Genomic DNA, 19,004 nt, shown 5'->3' with positions numbered 1-19,004 from the left:
AAGGCAGCGCGCTTGTTTTAATTGAAAACAACACCAGGAAGGCACAAGGAGAAGCTCGGTGACGGGTGAAGCTCGTGGTGGCTGAGTTCATCCTGAAACAACTCTGCTAAGCCTGTCAGCTGCCTGCTTAAATGCTTGCTCACCGCTGCCTCTGCTCTTCTTATGCACAGCAGCCGTAAAATATCCCAAGGAGGAGAATTTCGTAGCTGTGCAGAACGTGGAGATTTTAAGGCCAGAAGACAGCGAAGCTCCGTGCTGTCCCATCACCCCCTCCCCAAATGCCTTTAAGCATCTGCCACGGGGTGCTGGGGGTCTCATTCTGCTTCATCTGCCGGGACACATCTGGTTCCCCTTCATCCATCCCTCCGGGCTCTCTGGGTATAGGCAGCGATATTGCGCCCGTGCTAGCAGCCGGCCTCGCTCTCTGCTCCTCTGACCCAGCTGGGTTCAAGCTCCTGGTCCGAATCCGGCTTGTGCTGGTGCTGGGATGGGTGGGCTCGCAGCCAGACGTGCTTCCCCAGGGGGGCCGCCCTTGTGTGCTGGAGTGGGGACGGGCAGATTCCTCCTCCCGAGGTGGTGCCGGCTGTTTTGTTCAGGAGTGGCACCAGATGTTTGCAAAGCCAGGCAGGGCATGGGTGGGATGCAGATGTTACAGGAGGATGCCCTGAACTCCTGCAGGAGGGAATGCAAGGAACTCGGAAAATGCAGCTTAATTGCTGCCCTGGGCCTGCAGGCTGGAGGTTACCTTCGTTTAAGGAGTGTATCTTCCACAAAGACAACAGTTTCCATTTAAAGACACCCAAATAGCTGGAACTCCACGTTTCCCTGCTAAGCTCCTTGCCTTGTTACTAATATTTGTGCATCAAAGAATAGGAACTTTGGACATGGACCACAGCTGTGGGGACACAAAAAGACAGTCCCTGCTCCAAAATAATTTCCCCACTCCTGACACTCTGTTTTTTGTTTCATGTTTTCCAGCATTTGGGGTAGAAAGGGAAAATCTGGAACAGTGGTGGAGCTCCTCTTCTTGCACTCTGGCTCTTACAGCTGCTCAGGACTGGCACATGCAGCACATCCAAGGCGTTGACTGACTGCTGGCTGCACTTCAGGGATTCGTTTCTTTATTTCTCTGGTCCAGTAGTCGCCACACGTAACCAGAAAATTGTTTTTCAGCTTGTTCCTGAACTCCTCTCTCCCATTTTTCCTGTTCTTCGAGAATGGACAACCTTGTCACTGCACCGGCTGCAATCTGCCTTTGGCTGGTGGCAAAATCCCCGTGCCCAGCTCCCTGCTTTGTCACTCTCCTCACTGAATTGCTTGCTCCACGACCATCCATCACTGCTGGAGGAGCATCAGCAGCAGGGCTGAGCTCTCCCTGCCTCAGTCGGTGCCAGGCAGAGGCTTGGCCAGCACTGCTGCAGCCCTGCAAAGGGCTGGGAGATAAGGCAGGACACAGGCATGGCTGTTATCACACTTGGGTTTTTACAGCTGCCCTGCAGGATTCTGCTGGGTGCTTACATCCAGGGTGCCGTGGGGTGCTCTGAGGACCAGAGCAGCCATGCACGGTCAACCCTGCCACCACGCCTGGGCTACATGAGCTATGCATGCACATGGGAGGGTTTGTTCTGCCTAGGGATGGGGAGAAGGGGATGGGATGCTGTAATTTTTCTTCCAGTTCTAATTCCTGTGACTCTGCTTCCAGCACAAAGAGCAAACCCCTATTTTAGGAATGCTCAGAGGAGCAAGAAAGGCAGTGCTAGGGACCACACAACTTTCTCAGCCCTCTGCCCCCATACACAGCAGTCCCCTATCAAGGAGGAGCACCAGCGGCCATAAGACACCTGGACCACAAGGGACAGGACTAGGCTAAACACCAGGCCACCAGTGGGACCACCATGTGCATCCTGCCCTGCTCCCCCAACCCTGCAGCCCCCCAGGTGAGTGCAGCAGGAGGGCAGGAGGTGCTCCAGGCAGGCAGCAGCAGTTCCCCTGCAGCCTGTGGAGAGGCCCCTGGTGGAGCAGGCTGTCCCCCTGCAGCCCATGGGTCCCACATGGAGCAGATCTCCATGCTGCAGCCCCCCCATGGGTGGAGGAGCCCCTGGTGGAGCAGGTGGATGTGGCCTGGAGGAGGCTGCAGCCCATGGAGAGCCCCTGCAGGAGCAGGCCCCGGGCCGGAGCTGCAGCCTGTGGAGAGGAGCCCACGCAGGAGCAGGGGGGCTGGGGGGAGCTGCCACCCGTGGGGGACCCGTGCTGGAGCTGTTTGCTCCTGGGGGATGGACCCTGTAGTATGGACAAATATCTGGAGCAGTTCTTGAAGAGCTACTGCCTGAGGGCAGCCCCCGCAGGCTCAGTTTGGGAGGGACGGCATCCCACGGGAGGGACCCCATATGGGGCAGGGGCAGAGAGGGACCGTGAGGGAGAGGGACAGACCGCAGCCCCCATTGCCTGTTCCCTTGTGTTGCTCATGGAAAGGACATAGAAGAGGGTGAATATGGGGAGGGGAGGTGTTTTTAATTTGCTTTCAGTTTCTCACTGCTTTAGCTTGTTAACACCTTCTATTGCAAAAACACAATTTTGTTTCTCACAGCAATAGGCAATAAATTACATTAATCTCCCTACTCTGAGTCTGTTTTGCCCGTGATGATAACTGTTGAGCAACCTCCCTGTCCTCATTTCAACCCTTGAGACCTTTTCATCTTATTTTCTCCCCCTCTTCCTTTGAGGAGGGGGAGTGAGAGAGCAGTTGTGGCAGAGTTTGGCTGCCCAGCAGGGTGAAACCACCACAGGGAGGGCACCAGGAGGATGCCAGTGTGGCTCCACCTGGAAAGCCTGGCCCTTCCCTGGCCCATCGCTCCGGCAGGAGATGCTGTGCACGGAGCAAGCCAACCCCAACACTGGCTCAGAGAGGCCAGGTTCTGCCGCGGAAGTTACCTATGGCGAACTCGTCAAAGGTGAGAGAGGTGGAGTTTTTGCCCAGAGCATTCGTGACTGTCAGAGTCACCTTGTACTTCACCGTTGAGAAGAGCTGGAGGTATCTGATGTGACACCTGTTTTTGGGAAAGATATCCTTCTCGCAGACCATCTCTCTCGTGCCGTGTCTGGAAAGCAGGGATGAGAAGAGCTGTTAGCTACAGAACAACGCTTGGGATGGGGATGCACACACACAGCTGGAGAGGAAGAGGAGGCAGCAGCAAAGCAGTGACCCCGCTCAGTCCACAGTTCCCACGTGCCATTTCCCCCACAGCCAAAGGTCTGCAAAGGACCTGGAGGATGTGTTATCCTGGAAGCCTGCAGAGAGACCATGATGAAGGTCATCATGCTGGCCCCAAGCAATGCCTGCTGCTGGTCTTCCCCCACCGCACTGCAAGGATGAGACCCCACAGGGGATGATTCTGCCTCTCCTGTGGGAGGACCAGGCTCTCCTTTCTGCTGAAAAATAAGGCCCAAAAGCTAAGGCATGGCACTATAAGGGTTGTGCCAGGGTGGGGGTGATGCCATGCCATGGCCAAAACCAGCTTAGGGGCATTGCAGCCTGGCCATAGCTGGCACACTGCAGAAGGGAGCGTGGCTGTCCCAAACTTGCCAAAAAAAACCAGCAGGCACAACCTCCAGCATGGACAAGTGGTGGAGAGAAGATGGACTTCGGGGCACAGAAAGGGGATATGGGAGATGGAGGCTTTGGCAATCTCCTCTGGGCAAACGGGAATTTCTTGCGACTTTCTTTGAGAATTTGGATGTCCCTGCAGCACCATCCCCCAGGCCCATTTTTTGGATACCGACCCCATATGCTCAGCACAGGTGAGACCCATGGCACCTTTTGGGACCTGCTCCAGGCTGCAGGGGACAAGTGCTTCCATTGCTGCACCCTTCCCTGATGGGCACTTACATGACAGAGATGTTGAAGGAATTGGGGATGTAGGTGGGGCTGGGCAGGTGCCAGCTGCAGTAGAAACCCTTCGGGTAGTTGTTGGACCGGCACATCAGCACTGGCTCTTTCGGGGGAGCTGCAGAGGAAAGAGAAAGGGGAATTATTCATCAAGTTGGGCTTACCACCAGCTCCTAAATAAGGGGATGTCCCTCCTCTCCCAGCTGGAGGGGGACATGCTTTTCAAGGAGAGCCCTGGCAGTGTAAATCAGCTTGAAGCATGTCCCGTGTGTGCTGCTGAGATCCACCACGAGACCGTGCCTCGGACTGTGCAGAGCTGCTCACCTCCTCCCCCAGCAGGTCACCTGCTCTGATGAGATAAGGGGTGGCACAGGAGGTTGGCAGGTACGGGGAGAAATTATCTTCAAGGCAGCTACAGAGACATTTCTGATGGGGAGGAGGTGCTGCTCTCTTGACCCCATTAAGCTGCAGCGCTCACGGCTTTCTCTGCCACGTCCCTGGGGAGTGATAAACTTTGCGTTGAGGGATGATTCTCAGAAACCCCTGAGGTCCATAAAGGGATGGAGAAGGACCACGTCTGGCAAGATGCAGTGGAACAGCCTTGTCGTGGTTTAACCCGGCTGGCAGCTAAACACCACGCAGCCGTTCGCTCACCCTCCCCCCTCCCTCTCTGGGACGGGGAAGAGAAATGGAAAGTGAAGCCCGTGAGTTGAGATAAAGACAGTTTAATAAGACAGGAAAATAATAATAATAATAATAATAATGATGATACAATGGTGATAATACGAAAGTAATAATAGTATGTACAAACAAGTGATGCACAATGCAATTGCTCACCACCCGCTGACCGATGCCCAGCCTAACCCCGAGCAGTCCGGCCCCCTCCCCCCGGCTAGCCACCCCTATATATTGTTTAGCATGACGTCAGATGGTATGGAATACCCCTTTGGCTAGTTTGGGTCACCTGTCCTGGGTCTGTCCCCTCCCAGCTCTTACTGCACCCCCCAGCCTGCCCGTTGGCAGGACAGAGCAAAGGCTGAGATGTCCTTGGCTTAGTATAAGCACTGCTCTGCAACAATTAAAGCATCGGGGTGTTATCAGCACTCTTCTCATTCTAAGCCAAAACACAGCATTCCACCAGCTACTAGGAAGAAAATTAATTCTGTGCTAACTGAAACCAGGACATCTATCCACCCCTTATTCCATACCATTTATGTCATGCTCAGGTTACACTCTTTTCCATACATTCTAATTAGTCACCTATAGTAATCATGGTAGTGATAATATACAGTATAATATACTATTTAACATGGTGCAATTCAGTTCATGGGCTATTCTCACCCAGTATTAAATCTCCTTGAGGTACACACCGGACCTCTCCGTTCTTTTGCATTACCCACCAAGTATATCCAGGTCCCTGAGCGAAAACAATTCCACGAATAGGTTTGCCTTTTCCTGAGGCAGGAGTAGCCCAGACTGTTTTACCCAGCATATTTTTTACATGCACTACAGGAACTTTATCCCCATCTACAGTACGTAACAGGTTTGATTGGGCAGGTCCAGCTCGGTTGGTAGATCCCCTAGTATTGACTAACCAGGTGGCCTTTGCCAAATGCGTATCCCAGTTTTTGAACGTCCCAGCGCCCATTGCTTTCAAGGTAGTCTTTAACAGGCCATTGTATCGTTCAACTTTCCCGGAGGCTGGTGCATGATAGGGGATGTGATACACCCATTCAATACCATGTTCTTTGGCCCAAGTGTCTATAAGGTTGTTTCGGAAGTGAGTCCCATTGTCTGATTCTATTCTTTCTGGGGTGCCATGTCGCCATAGGACTTGCTTTTCAAGGCCCAGGATGGTGTTCCGGGCGGTAGCATGAGGCACAGGATATGTTTCCAGCCATCCGGTGGTTGCTTCCACCATTGTAAGTACGTGGCGCTTGCCATTGCGAGTTTGAGGGAGTGTGATGTAATCAATCTGCCAGGCCTCTCCATATTTATATTTCAGCCATCGTCCTCCATACCAAAGAGGCTTTGACCGTTTGGCTTGCTTGATTGCAGCACATGTTTCACAGTCATGAATAACCTGTGCTATAGCGTCCATGGTCAAGTCCACCCCTCGATCACGAGCCCATCTGTATGTTGCATCTCTACCTTGATGGCCTGAGGTGTCATGGGCCCATCGGGCTATAAATAATTCACCTTTATGCTGCCAATCCAGGTCCACCTGAGCTACTTCAATCTTAGCAGCCTGATCCACCTGCTGGTTGTTTTGATGTTCTTCAGTAGCCCGATTCTTGGGCACATGAGCATCTACGTGGCGTACTTTCACAGCCAGGTTCTCTACCCGAGCAGCAATATCTTGCCACAATGCAGCAGCCCAGATAGGTTTGCCCCTACGCTGCCAGTTGTTTTGCTTCCATTGCTGTAACCATCCCCACAGGGCATTTGCTACCATCCATGAATCGGTGTAGAGATAGAGAACTGGCCATTTTTCTCGTTCAGCAATGTCTAAAGCCAGCTGAATGGCTTTCACTTCTGCAAACTGACTCGATTCACCTTCTCCCTCAGCAGCTTCTGCAACTCGTCGCGTAGGACTCCATACAGCAGCCTTCCATCTCCGATGCTTCCCCACAATACGACAGGACCCATCAGTGAACAGGGCATATTTCTTTTCATTCTCTGGCAACTGGTTGTACAGTGGGGCTTCTTCAGCACGACCCACCTCCTCCTCTGATGATATCCCAAAGTATTTGCCTTCTGGCCAGTCCATGATCACTTCCAATATTCCTGGGCGACTGGGGTTTCCTATTCGAGCCCGCTGAGTAATCAGTGCAACCCACTTGCTCCATGTAGCATCAGTTGCATGATGCGTAGAGGGGACCCTTCCCTTGAACATCCAGCCTAGTACCGGTAATCGGGGTGCTAGGAGGAGCTGCGCTTCAGTACCGACCACCTCCGAAGCAGATCGAACTCCTTCATATGCTGCCAATATCTCCTTTTCAGTTGGAGTATAGCGGGCCTCAGATCCTCTGTATCCCCGACTCCAAAACCCCAGAGGCCGACCTCGAGTTTCCCCAGGTTCTTTCTGCCAGAGGCTCCAGGTGGGGCCGTTCTCCCCGGCTGCAGTGTAGAGCACATTCTTTACATCTGGTCCTGTTCGAACTGGCCCAAGGGCTACTGCATGGACTATTTCCTGCTTGATTTGTTCAAAGGCTTGTCGTTGTTCAGGGCCCCATTCAAACTCATTCTTCTTACGAGTTACTTGGTAGAGTGGGTTTACAATCAGACTGTAATTTGGGATGTGCATTCTCCAAAACCCCACAACACCTAGGAAAGTCTGTGTTTCTTTTTTGTTAGTTGGTGGAGACATAGCTGTTATTTTGTTGATCACATCCATTGGGATTTGACGACGTCCATCTTGCCATTTTATTCCTAAAAACTGGATCTCCCGTGCAGGTCCTTTGACTTTATTTTGTTTTATGGCAAAACCGGCTTTCAGAAGGATTTGGACTATTTTCTTCCCTTTCTCGAAAACTTCCTCTGCTGTGTCACCCCACACAATAATGTCATCGATGTACTGCAGGTGTTCAGGAGCTTCCCCCTGCTCTAGTGCAGACTGGATCAGCCCATGGCAAATGGTAGGGCTGTGTTTCCACCCCTGGGGCAGCCTATTCCAGGTATATTGGACTCCCCTCCAAGTGAAGGCAAATTGTGGCCTGCACTCTGCTGCTAGAGGGATGGAGAAAAATGCATTAGCGATATCAATTGTGGCGTACCACTTGGCTGCCTTCGATTCAAGTTCATACTGAAGTTCCAGCATGTCCGGCACTGCAGCACTCAGTGGTGGCGTGACTTCGTTCAGGCCGCGATAGTCCACTGTTAGTCTCCACTCGCCATTAGACTTTCGCACTGGCCATATGGGACTATTGAAAGGTGAATGAGTCTTGCTGATCACTCCTTGGCTCTCCAATTGACGAATTAGCTTATGGATGGGAATCAGGGAGTCTCGGTTGGTGCGATATTGCCGCCGGTGCACAGTTGTGGTAGCAATTGGCACTTGCTGTTCTTCGACCCTCAGCAACCCCACAACAGAAGGGTCCTCTGAGAGACCAGGCAAGGTAGATAATTGTTTAATGCCCTCTGTCTCTAAGGCAGCAATACCAAAAGCCCACCGGAACCCTTTTGGGTCCTTGCAGTATCCTCTTCTAAGATAGTCTATGCCAAGGATACATGGAGCATCCGGACCAGTCACAATGCGGTGCTTTTCCCACTCATTCCCAGTCAGACTCACTTCAGCCTCCAATACAGTCAACTGCTGAGATCCCCCTGTCACTCCACAAATATAGATGGGCTCTGGTCCTTTATAGCTCGATGGCATTATAGTACATTGTGCACCGGTGTCTACTAAAGCCTTATACTTCTGTGCGCGTGATGTGCCAGGCCATCGAATCCACACAGTCCAATAAACTCGATTGTCCCTTTCCTCCCCCTGGCTGGAGGCAGGGCCCCCCTAATCCTGGTCAGAATCTTCCTCGTTTCTGTGTTTGAAGGACTGTCTGCTGGAAGTTGGAGCAGCAAACTTTTCGGAGAATCCCTTTTTCCTGATTGTTTTCTTTTGCAACTCACGTACCCGTGCCTCTAGGGTCGCGGTAGATTTTCCATCCCACTTTCTCATGTCCTCTCCATGGTCTCGTAAGTAAAACCACAGGGTGGCACGGGGTGAGTACCCACCATATCGTCTTCCTTGTGTGGGTGAACGCCTACCCCTGACAGCTGAGACACTGCTTTGTACAGGTGCGAAGGAGAATAATCTCTCTTCAAGTTGGTGAACCTTTTCAGAAAGTTTCTCCCAAGTGTTCTCCTTTGGTCGGTGGGCACTGGTTGGTTCAGGTGGGGAGGACAATAGATTCTCTTCAAGTTGGTGAACCTTTTCAGAAAGTTTCTCCACAGCTGAGACGCAGGCCTGTAAGGAAGAGGAGAGACTTTCTTCGTACTGCCGGAGTTGTTTAGCCGCTTCACCCACTGTGGGTTCCTCATCCTCTTTCCAGGCCATTATTGCCAATGAGCTGGCATATGATGATGGTGCACTCCGTACAAACTTCCGCCACATGGGTCGTGTACACTTGACTTCATCTGGATCTGTGGATGTTTGTTTGAGGTCTGGATCCTCATAAATCACTTCCCGTACGGCTAATTCCCTCAGGTACTGGATTCCCTTCTCCATAGTGGTCCACTTGCCTGGTAGACATAAAATATCTTCCTTGAAGGGATACCTTTCCCTCACAGCTGAGAGGAGACGCCTCCAGAGGCTGGTGGGTCGTGCTCCATCTGCAATTGCTTTGTCAATGCCGGCGTCTCGAGCAAGGGATCCCAGCCGCTTGGCTTCCCTGCCGTCTAATTCCACACAATTGGCTCCAGAGTCCCAGCACCGGAGCAGCCAGGTGACAAGCTGCTCACCTATACAGCGACCAAAATCTTTTCGCACATCTCGTAGCTCGCGCTCGTTTAGGCTTCGGGTAGTTACTGTTGCTCTTTCGGCATCCTCATCTTCCTCCTCCTGAATCCTTGACGGCCCAGCGTCGTCATCATCTTCGTCATCTCTATACTTAGTTTTGGCAGAAGCCTTACCTGGATTGGCAGAAGACTCTCTGCGTTCTAAACGACTTGAATTTCTATACCATATTTTCACCTTCTCTACAGGGGCAGCTTGCACTGCTACTGCTCGTTTCTCTGACTTTGTTACAGGGTCTGCCACAGGGGTTGGAATGCCCTCTGCAGGGTCAACTTGCACTGCTACAGCTCGTTTCTCTGACACGGCCACAGGAGCTGGAGCGGCTACAGGAGCTGGAGCAGTTGCAGGAACCGGAGCTGTAGCGGCTACAGGAGCTGGAGTTGGAGCTGGAGCAGTTGCAGGAGCTGGGACTGGAGCAGCAGTAGGAGCTGGAGCTGGAGCGGCTTCAGGAGCTGGAGCTGGAGCGACTTCAGGAGCTGGGACTGGAGCAGTTGCAGGAACTGGGACTGGAGTAGCGGCCGGAGCTGGAACTGGAGCGACTGCAGGAACTGGGACTGGGGCGGCTTCAGGAGCTGGGACTGGGGCGGCTTCAGGAACTGGGACTGGAGCGGCTGCAGGAGCTGGGACTGGAGCGGCTGCAGGAGCTGTCACTAAGTTGATAGCAGTATCCATGGCAGCTCGATAGGCGTAAGCCAGGCCCCAGCATGTTACAATGATTTGTGTTACTTTGGAACTTCCCGAATCGCGACACCTTTTATTCAAGCATTCTGCCAGTTTTTGAGGATTTTGCACTTGTTCAGGGGTGAATTTCCAAAACACTGGGGGTGCCAACTGGTCTAGATGCCTGCCCATATCCTCCCATACTCCCTGCCACCCACAACTATACTGCCTCCGGGCAGATCTCCGGATGAGCTTCCTAAGTAGTTGTTTAACTTTAAGCAGAACCTGAAGTGCATTCAGGAGGCAGAACAACAGGACTATGCTGGTCTGAGTATCCCAAGGATATTCAATATCTTGGAGAGCTATTGTAATAAACTCGGAGGATAAGAGGGTGGTGAAGGAGGAAGGGAGAGTGATCAAGGAGGGTACAGGGGTGGTGAAGGAGAAAGGGAGAGTGATCAAGTAAGAAAAATTATCTTCCCCTTTCCCCTCCACAGATTGACTCCCTAATGAAAAAAGGCAACAGATACAATTGCTAATAGTTTCCAAAATACAGTTTCCAAAGTATAGAATCGAAGATGTTACTGAGTACAAATACCAGGTTAGAGTCATGGCCAGATATTTCATCATCTCATAAGCCACTGATACAACACACAGTACCATAATGGTCTGAAACCAGGGCCCGGAGAGGATAAACAACATGACAGAGAGCACATACGGAAAATAACGTGCTATAATACTCAATTTGGAAAACAGGCGCAGCACAGTTGAGATTAAAGCAATCAGCATTATGACAAGTGACTATTAAGCAGGTCTAATACTTATACCAATTTTAGTTTAACACACTCTGGTCAGATCTGCCGTTATCTCAACCTTTCGTGCCCCACGTTGGGCGCCAAAAAGACTGTCGTGGTTTAACCCGGCTGGCAGCTAAACACCACGCAGCCGTTCGCTCACCCTCCCCCCTCCCTCTCTGGGACGGGGAAGAGAAATGGAAAGTGAAGCCCGTGAGTTGAGATAAAGACAGTTTAATAAGACAGGAAAATAATAATAATAATAATAATAATGATGATACAATGGTGATAATACGAAAGTAATAATAGTATGTACAAACAAGTGATGCACAATGCAATTGCTCACCACCCGCTGACCGATGCCCAGCCTAACCCCGAGCAGTCCGGCCCCCTCCCCCCGGCTAGCCACCCCTATATATTGTTTAGCATGACGTCAGATGGTATGGAATACCCCTTTGGCTAGTTTGGGTCACCTGTCCTGGGTCTGTCCCCTCCCAGCTCTTACTGCACCCCCCAGCCTGCCCGTTGGCAGGACAGAGCAAAGGCTGAGATGTCCTTGGCTTAGTATAAGCACTGCTCTGCAACAATTAAAGCATCGGGGTGTTATCAGCACTCTTCTCATTCTAAGCCAAAACACAGCATTCCACCAGCTACTAGGAAGAAAATTAATTCTGTGCTAACTGAAACCAGGACAAGCCTGAAGCCAGCAGGGAAGATCCATCTCTTCAGGAGGACTGGCTGTGTTAATGCTCGGCAGCAGCAGAGCATCCCAAGCCCATCACAGGGATGGAGGCTGGGTCCTGCATCCCAGGAGACACAGAGGCAGCCAGAAATGGGACAAGAGCACGCAGCAGGGAGCAGCTACCTCTGGCCTTGTCAGATGGTCCTAGAGATTAGAGGCAGAAGGTTTTAAACCCAACCATGTGCTCACACTGCACTCAGCTTGCCCGGACATACAAGCACGCTGTGATCTTTGCAGGAGCACAGCCAGAGCCACGGGAAGTCTCTGTGAAATGCTGAGGGCTGGTGCCCGCAGGAGGAAACCTTTTAGCTGATACATTTGGCCCTTGCAGGTTGGTAAAATCATCTGAACTGATGCCAAAGTCGACTCCTCTCAGTACCTGGACCCCTGTGTTGCTGAGAGCAGAGGCGGGCACAGCACCGTGCCATGAAGTACCCAGGGCTGGATGTCCTGGGGAAACGTGTCTCCTGTCCCCCAGGGGGAAACTGAGGCACAGGGCTTCACGTGCTCCATCACCTCAGGGCAGGGCTGGATGGAACAAGCAGGCAGCACAACAACAAGATGAAGGAGGGGGCAGCAGGGCGATGAGGCTGCTCTGATACGGGGTTCCTCCTAATGGCTGTTTCAGCCTTCAGATGGCAGACGAAGGCCAGAGCTTGGCTAATGAGCCTCACAGGTAAATTATTCAAGCAGACCCTCTGCAGCGAAGCAGAACAGCTAATCGCAAGGCCAGAGACAAGGGCCTGCTCCCCGCTCCGGCTCCATCCTCCTCCTCCTCCTCTTCCTCCCCTGCCAGACCTTTAACCCTTTCTCTGCCCCAGCGGATGCCCCCAGGGTGAGGCTGGAGCAAACACGGGACAGCATCACCCTTTGCAGGAGGCAACAGGAGGGCTCTGGGGAGGTTGTTTCGGAGGGGTGAAGGGGTGCAGGGGACTTCGGGACAGGCTTTGGTGTCCCAGCAGCCGCGTGGTGGCAGTGTGAGCTAACAGCACCCGCCTGGCACCCGGCGCACGGGGCTGGGGGCTGGAAATAAGGCATTGAGGAGGGTGCTGGGAGGGATGCCATGGGCCTCTGTCTGCTTGCTGCTGTGCTCAGCACTGGGCACAGCCTCCTGCATGACAGCAGGAGCCAGTGAGAGCCAGCCCAGGCTTTGGAGACAGGACCCCCCAAATCCTATCACGGTCCCATGCCCCACCTGCGTGCTGCACTGCTGCCGACCTGCAATTGGCCCCATTGTGAATAATTTATCTCTGTTGTCCCTTCTATTGTGCCGGATCCAGCTCTCAGCAATCTGTGCCGAGGAGGCTGGGTTGGCCTCGAGTCCCTGGTTTGTTTCAGTGGTGAAAGGGGCCACCCGTGCCACTTCCATCCCCGCTCCGCAGCAGCCTGCAGAGGTGCCGCATCTTCATGGGGAAAACCTTTAGGATCCTGGTCACTACTCTGGGATGGGAGGCCCAGATGCAGACCCCAGCCTCTGTGCTTGTGGCAGCTTCCACTGGTCAGCTGTGGTGCCTCTAGCCAGCAAGAGGTGGAAAAGGAGGCTGGGAAGGGAGAGGAAACCACCAAAGTGTCTCTGCCTCCATCGTGCCTAAGCAGCATCCTCAGCCCACAGCAGCCGAGGGGACACTGCCACACAAACCTGTCTCACCTCAGCTGTCACCCTCCCTTTCTGGGTGTCCCCCCACTGCCTGGGGACATTCCTGCAAGCTCTTTATTTCCAAAGAGCCATCAGTCCTGAAGCAACAGGCGTCTTGGGGGGGGGCAATGCAGATGGTGGCCTGCAACCCCCCTCCTCAGCAAGGAAAGGTCCTCGCCAGCACAGCTCATCCTGCCCATCAAGGGCTCTTACAGACTGCAAATAAAATAGCAGGCTCCAATCGATCCTGCGCTCCGTAATGCTGTCTTTGGAGGTGGGCCAGGCTGTCGGCCGATAGAGAGAGCAAGAAAGGCAGCGAAGGAAAACAAAGCCATCAAGGGAGCATTAGAGGCTTTTTCTGCCCTGAGGCCCACGGAGGGCTTTGGGCAGCGCCTCTGGGTGTGCAGAGCCCAGCTCCAACCTCTCGCATCCCACCAGGCTGATGTCCAGCTCTCAGTCCCCATTACCCCCAAATTCAGCCCCATTATCACATAGCCCCCTTGAGCCTGGGTGCTTACAGCCTCGGTGTCCCACAGCCACCCGGCACATGGGCACTTCTCCGGGGGACACGGGAGCGGCAGCACGCAGCATCCCTAATCCTGGCAAATATTTACTTCCCTGTCGCCTCGTGGAGCTGCTGAACTCTGTCAAGGCAGAGCTCCTTCCCTCTCGCTGCAAACATTGCCTGCCCTCTCTAATCTGTCTATTAACCTCTCGCATGGCAGGAAGCCACTTCTCCCACGTGCTCTGCTGACGTCCTCTCTGCAGGCCCAGGGTGGTTGATACCCAGTCCCCGGTTGCTTCCCGGTCCCCTCGCCCCCTCTGCACAGCAGCTTGGGCTCTTGCTGCAAAAATCTTGAAGGGGTGAAAGGGCTCATCCCTCTTGCAAGCCGTGCAATGCCCCTGCAAAATGCAGAGCTCTGCCAGGCAGTGAAATCTGCTCCATCAGGGTCACCGGCACTGCAAACCCCACAGAAGTCCCATGGCAGGGACGGGGTCGCCTTCCCCATCACGTGCTGCCCTGGGCTCTGCATCTCTTTGACTGCTGTGTCTGCAGCCCGTTGGGAATTGCTGCTGCCTGACCAGTGCCAGCACCTCTGCCTGGCTGGTGACAGCGCAAGGACAGCCCCTAGGATGAAAGCAGCCCCGGATGCCCTGGCACAGACACAGGGTTTTGTCTCTCTCGTCACCTCTAAAGCCCAGTTGTCTTTGTACCCCGAGTCCCACGGTGCAGGGAAAAAGTGTAACTGATCCATTTTAGAAACCACTAAAAATGATCTACAATAGCTTTTGCTAGCCCTGCTAGGTCATGAGATAATGGACATTAAAATTGTGGCATTTTTATATATAGAAAAGTTATTTTAGGTCATTTTTAGAGGTTTCTGAAATGGATCAGTTATAATTTTCCTCTCCCGCTGAGGGCTGAATGTACTAAAGATGCCTTGTTCCACAGGTGGAGGGATACAAAAAAATAGTACCCATAAAACTTTTAAGAGGCCTCTAAAACACTTCTGTAGGAGGTATTTCTTCTCTTTCACTTGGGGCACATTCAGGCCCCGGGCTGCTGGGGGATACCGATGTTACATTGCGCTCGCGGGATGACCTGCATAACTCATCATCCCCAGCTCGTGCCAGCAAAACCTCCAGGGCCCATGACAGCATCGCGTGCTCGTGCCAGAGCTCCAGCCCTCACACAGCCCGCGTGCGTGCGTGCGCTCTGCCCCGTGCAGGGGACAGCTCCAGCACCAGGCTCGCTCCTGTGCCTCGTGCCCTGCTTGTGCCAAAAGCGATGGGAAGACCCCTCCTCGTCCTCACACAGACAGGAATTTTGCACCGCTGCCACGACCAGCCCTGCCTTGCTGCTTTGCTCATTTGTGAGCCATAACCAGATAAGTGAAAATACACCCAGGTGGCCAAAAGCAAAGCTGCAGCAGCTGGGGGCATGGCGGGGACCCTAATGGGGTGGAGATGCCAGCCCGGAGCATGTGGGGAGCAGAGACATCACCATGCACGCGGGAGCAACACGCCTGCACGCACACCTGCCCAGCTCCTTTTGTTCCACACACACCAGCTGTAAACACAATGCATTATTTATCTAACGCCACTTTTCCAAAATCATATGTGTACAACAGGCTGGTATGAAACAACAAAGAAAACAGCGATGAATAAATCATGTTTCCACTGCCCGGCTGAGCCTCCATCAGCTGCACACCTTCTGCCTGTGTGTTCCCTGCAGCACGGCTATGGCTGGGACAGTCCCTTCTGTCACCACAAATGCTGGGGTATGGCTGTGTCCCATGGCTAGATCCAGGGAGGGAGGTAATGCTCTGACCGTGCTTCTCTTTGCTCTGATACCCCTCATCTGTGCTGCTCTTGGACATCCTCCCACTTGAAGTTACACACCAAAGAGAGATCCCTCTCTGGAGCTCAAACCGTCACAGGTTAGCACCAGAGAATGCCCACACTCAAACAGTGCCTGGCCCAGCCCTAAACCCTCCCAAGACAACACCAATGAAAATGAAAAACCTCCTGGCTGCTCTTCCCCAGGAGGTCCTGAAATGGGCCAGGGACACTGTGGCGCTGTGTGTCCCCAGTGCAGGGACCCAGGTCTGTAACTGAAGTCCCCCAGCCCCATTGCCACCTAGAAGCCAGCTCCCCAGCCTCAAAGAGAGAGAATTTATTCCCTAGAAGGTGCCGAATAAAAGGGTAGACTCAGCAAAAGATAAATTTCTTAAAGGCGCTGTTTTACACTGATTAAGGCTCATAAACCAAGCTATGGATTTTCTCATTTCCCTTGCAGAAAATTCACACCGAGAGGCAGTGCTGTAAATTTGGGGAGGAGGCACGCGGCATTACTCACCCGTAACAGAGTTCAGAGCCCTGCTTAAGTGCAAATCGTGGTGCAAGCCCCAAGCCCTAAATGCTGCCCCTCAGCAGGGAGGTGTGATGGGTGAGAGCACCCCAACTCCTGCATGGGACCACTTTTGGGGTGCCGGGCTGGGTGCTTTTGGGACCATCACACCATGGGGGTGCTGGGCACCTCCAGCTGTCCCCTGGGACCCTGATGTCCCCTGAGGCCACCACAGTAGAGAGCTGCTCCCCATCAGCCCGTCCTCCAGCTGAAAGCACGGAGCAGCTTTGCTCCGAAGCAGTATTAAATATTGAACAAAGGCAAGCAAATCTGTTATCTGGGATAATTGGGAGTAAATAAAACATTTAACCAAACCAAATGCAGCTGTTTCTACTTGGAGCCGGCACAGCAGCGGGGAAGCCAGCTCAGCTACTCCGTGTCCTCGTTACGGCAGCTGATTATTGTTTTGTGTACAACAGTAGCACCGCCAGCCCTCGGACGGGGACGGGACCCGCAGTGCTGCGTGCCCACGAGGGGCAGGGGCTGGTGGGGCCGGAGGGCAGGATGCGGCCCCTGGGAAGGACTCGGGGCACGGGAAGCCCTCAGCAGAGCTGGGATTTGCTCTCCAGCCCGGGGAGTTCACATCCAGGCCAGCTTTCCTCCCCCAACACCTCTGCGAGGAGACTTGCCTGTAACACAAACCATTTCAGAGCCAGGTCACTGGTTCGCACATAGCCCCGGGGCAGGAATGACCAAACCTCCTTACCAGCTGCTCGGCAGCCCCTGGGACACGGCGTGCCGGGACGCCAGCCAGCTCCTGCAGACCTGAGGAGTGGGGTGGGACGAGGGGCTGCGCTGATCCCATGGGAAGGTGCCGGCAAATAGGGCCATGGGCGGACAAGGGGGTGGAGAGCACATCCCTGGCCACAACGTGGGACTGGGGCATCCCGGGGTACCAGGCTGCTGTGCCCAGCATCAAGGGGCTGATGTGCTTTTGCTTGCTCACCTCTCGAGTCTTTTCACCTCTGGGGCTTGGGGAGCAGAGCTTGATGCATCTGCTGCAGCTCTCACCTAAATGCTGGGTTTATCCCCTCTAAAATGTCTGGGAAGGATGCCGGGCATGAAATCCATAGCGTTTTCCAGTACCTGCCAAAATAAGCTCTGCTTCCAGGGGAGCTTTAACCATCTTTCCTCTCCTGGCCCTTCTCCTTGATGTGAGGTCAGATGCGTGGTGCTGAGGTGGTGCAGGGGCACGGTGATTCCTTGCACCCAGATGTGTCTTGCAGCACCTGCTCCTCACCCCAAAGAGCTTGTGGTTGGTGCACATGGGAAAATATCCCCGCTTGACCTCCCGAGTGGAGTAGCTGTCTCCCTTGGTACACTTCAGTAAAAGTCTTGGCAACTAGTACCCAAAACTGCCCCAAAGAGTTTGATTTCTGCCATGCCCGGTCCCACTGTGAGCCCCACAGAGTCCTGGAAACTGAACCTGTGCAGAGACCCATAAACTGCTCCCAGGAGCTCAGCTAGAAGCCCCAGCTCAGCTGTCTGGGGTCTGTGGGGTTCCCCCAGGGTTCCCGAGCTGGTACTGGGGAGCCTGAATGTCTATGCCACCTGAATGTCTATGTCTATGTCCTCCAAGCCTGTGGGATCTGCCAGAGGGGATTCAGCATCCCCTTCTCCCTCTTTTCCTGGCTCCAGGCACAAAAACACGCACAACCTACACCGTGCAATTCCCCTGCCCCTTCCTTCACCTTACTTAAAGTTTGCAAGCAAGCAATCCATCCTCCCTGCCTCTCCAGATGGAGAAGAGAGGGAAAATACCAGGTGTAATCAGACGCAACTGAGACCATCGGCAGTTGCGTATCCTCGGCAAAGCTGTCCCACCAGAACTCCTGGAAATTGTAAATTTATCCAGGAGGACCCTCTGGAGGGAAGCTACAAGCACTTTGTCATGTACCGAGCAGCAGGCTAGCCACAAATATTACCAGCTATCACTCCCAGCTGGGGAAGCGCAGGCTGCCTCCGACAGCCAGCAGCTCTCCGAAAATGCCTCTTCTCCCCTCATCCTGCCCAAGTGGCAGCTCCATGCATCCCCAGCTCCATGCTGCTCACCTCGGGATGCTCTCCTGCTAACCTGGGGATGGGGAGACCTGCTGGCAGAGCGGTCTCTCACATGGCAGGGGATGGAGAGGAAGGAGTAAGAGGTTTCTGGTGCTTTGGAGGAGAGGCAGGGATGTTTTTGTGCTTCTCCTGCTCTGCTCAGCCTCAGCATCCCCAGAACACTGATTTGCATCCTCCCGTGCCCATTCCTCAGCCCCAGGGACCCCATAGCTCTTTGTGTGTGACAGCCCTGGCCCCTGCAGCGCTGGTGGCTTCCTCACCCTGCCAGCTGGGAAACTAGCTGCAGACACCTCGTGAAAATGGCTGGGCTGGAGCCAGAGGTCCCCCGAGAGGTGCTGGAGTCAGCTGTAGAGAGCTCACAGATGACCAAAATGTTCCTCATATGGCTTCTTTCTGTGTTGTTCCCACCCCAATACTTTGCATGTCCCTGCAGCAGCAGCCTGCCTCACAAGCATGGCTAGCAAAGCCTCCTGGCTCCTTCCCAGATGTCCTCTGTATAAAGCACCCCAGAAAATCTCAGCATGGACTCTGGTAGGGACGGGACCATGATGGATACCTTGGGACTGTGGGGATGGCTCCAGCTGTGCTGCTGCTAGAGGCTGCTCAGGGATGCTGCCATCCCATTAATGATGTGTACCTGGGAAAATGCTCAATTTGTCCCAGAAAATGAGGTCTCCACACCAGCCCCTTACTGCCACCTTCCTGCTTTGAGGAAAAACCAGTCAGACACATCACTAACAGCAGGAGGGTCTCCTAATCAAGCCTAAACCCTCCCCTGTGCTGATGGCACCGTGGGGTAGAA

General features: G+C 53.6%; 1 protein-coding gene across 1 annotated transcript in view; it reads right to left on the bottom strand.

The window, feature by feature from the left end:
• Positions 1–19,004, bottom strand: part of CNTFR (ciliary neurotrophic factor receptor) — a 182,154-nt gene that overhangs the window by 17,222 nt on the left and 145,928 nt on the right. The window contains exons 5-6 of the mRNA XM_032206260.1: positions 3,887–4,004; positions 2,932–3,098 (exon numbers count right to left, since the gene is read on the bottom strand). Of these exons, the coding sequence (XP_032062151.1) occupies positions 2,932–3,098; positions 3,887–4,004 (285 nt within the window). The remainder of the gene's footprint in view (positions 1–2,931; positions 3,099–3,886; positions 4,005–19,004) is intronic.

This window comes from Aythya fuligula, chromosome Z (genome assembly GCF_009819795.1).
Source record: "Aythya fuligula isolate bAytFul2 chromosome Z, bAytFul2.pri, whole genome shotgun sequence".
In the NCBI taxonomy this organism is placed as follows: Eukaryota; Metazoa; Chordata; class Aves; order Anseriformes; family Anatidae; genus Aythya; species Aythya fuligula.
This window is presented reverse-complemented; position numbering and strand designations above follow the sequence as displayed.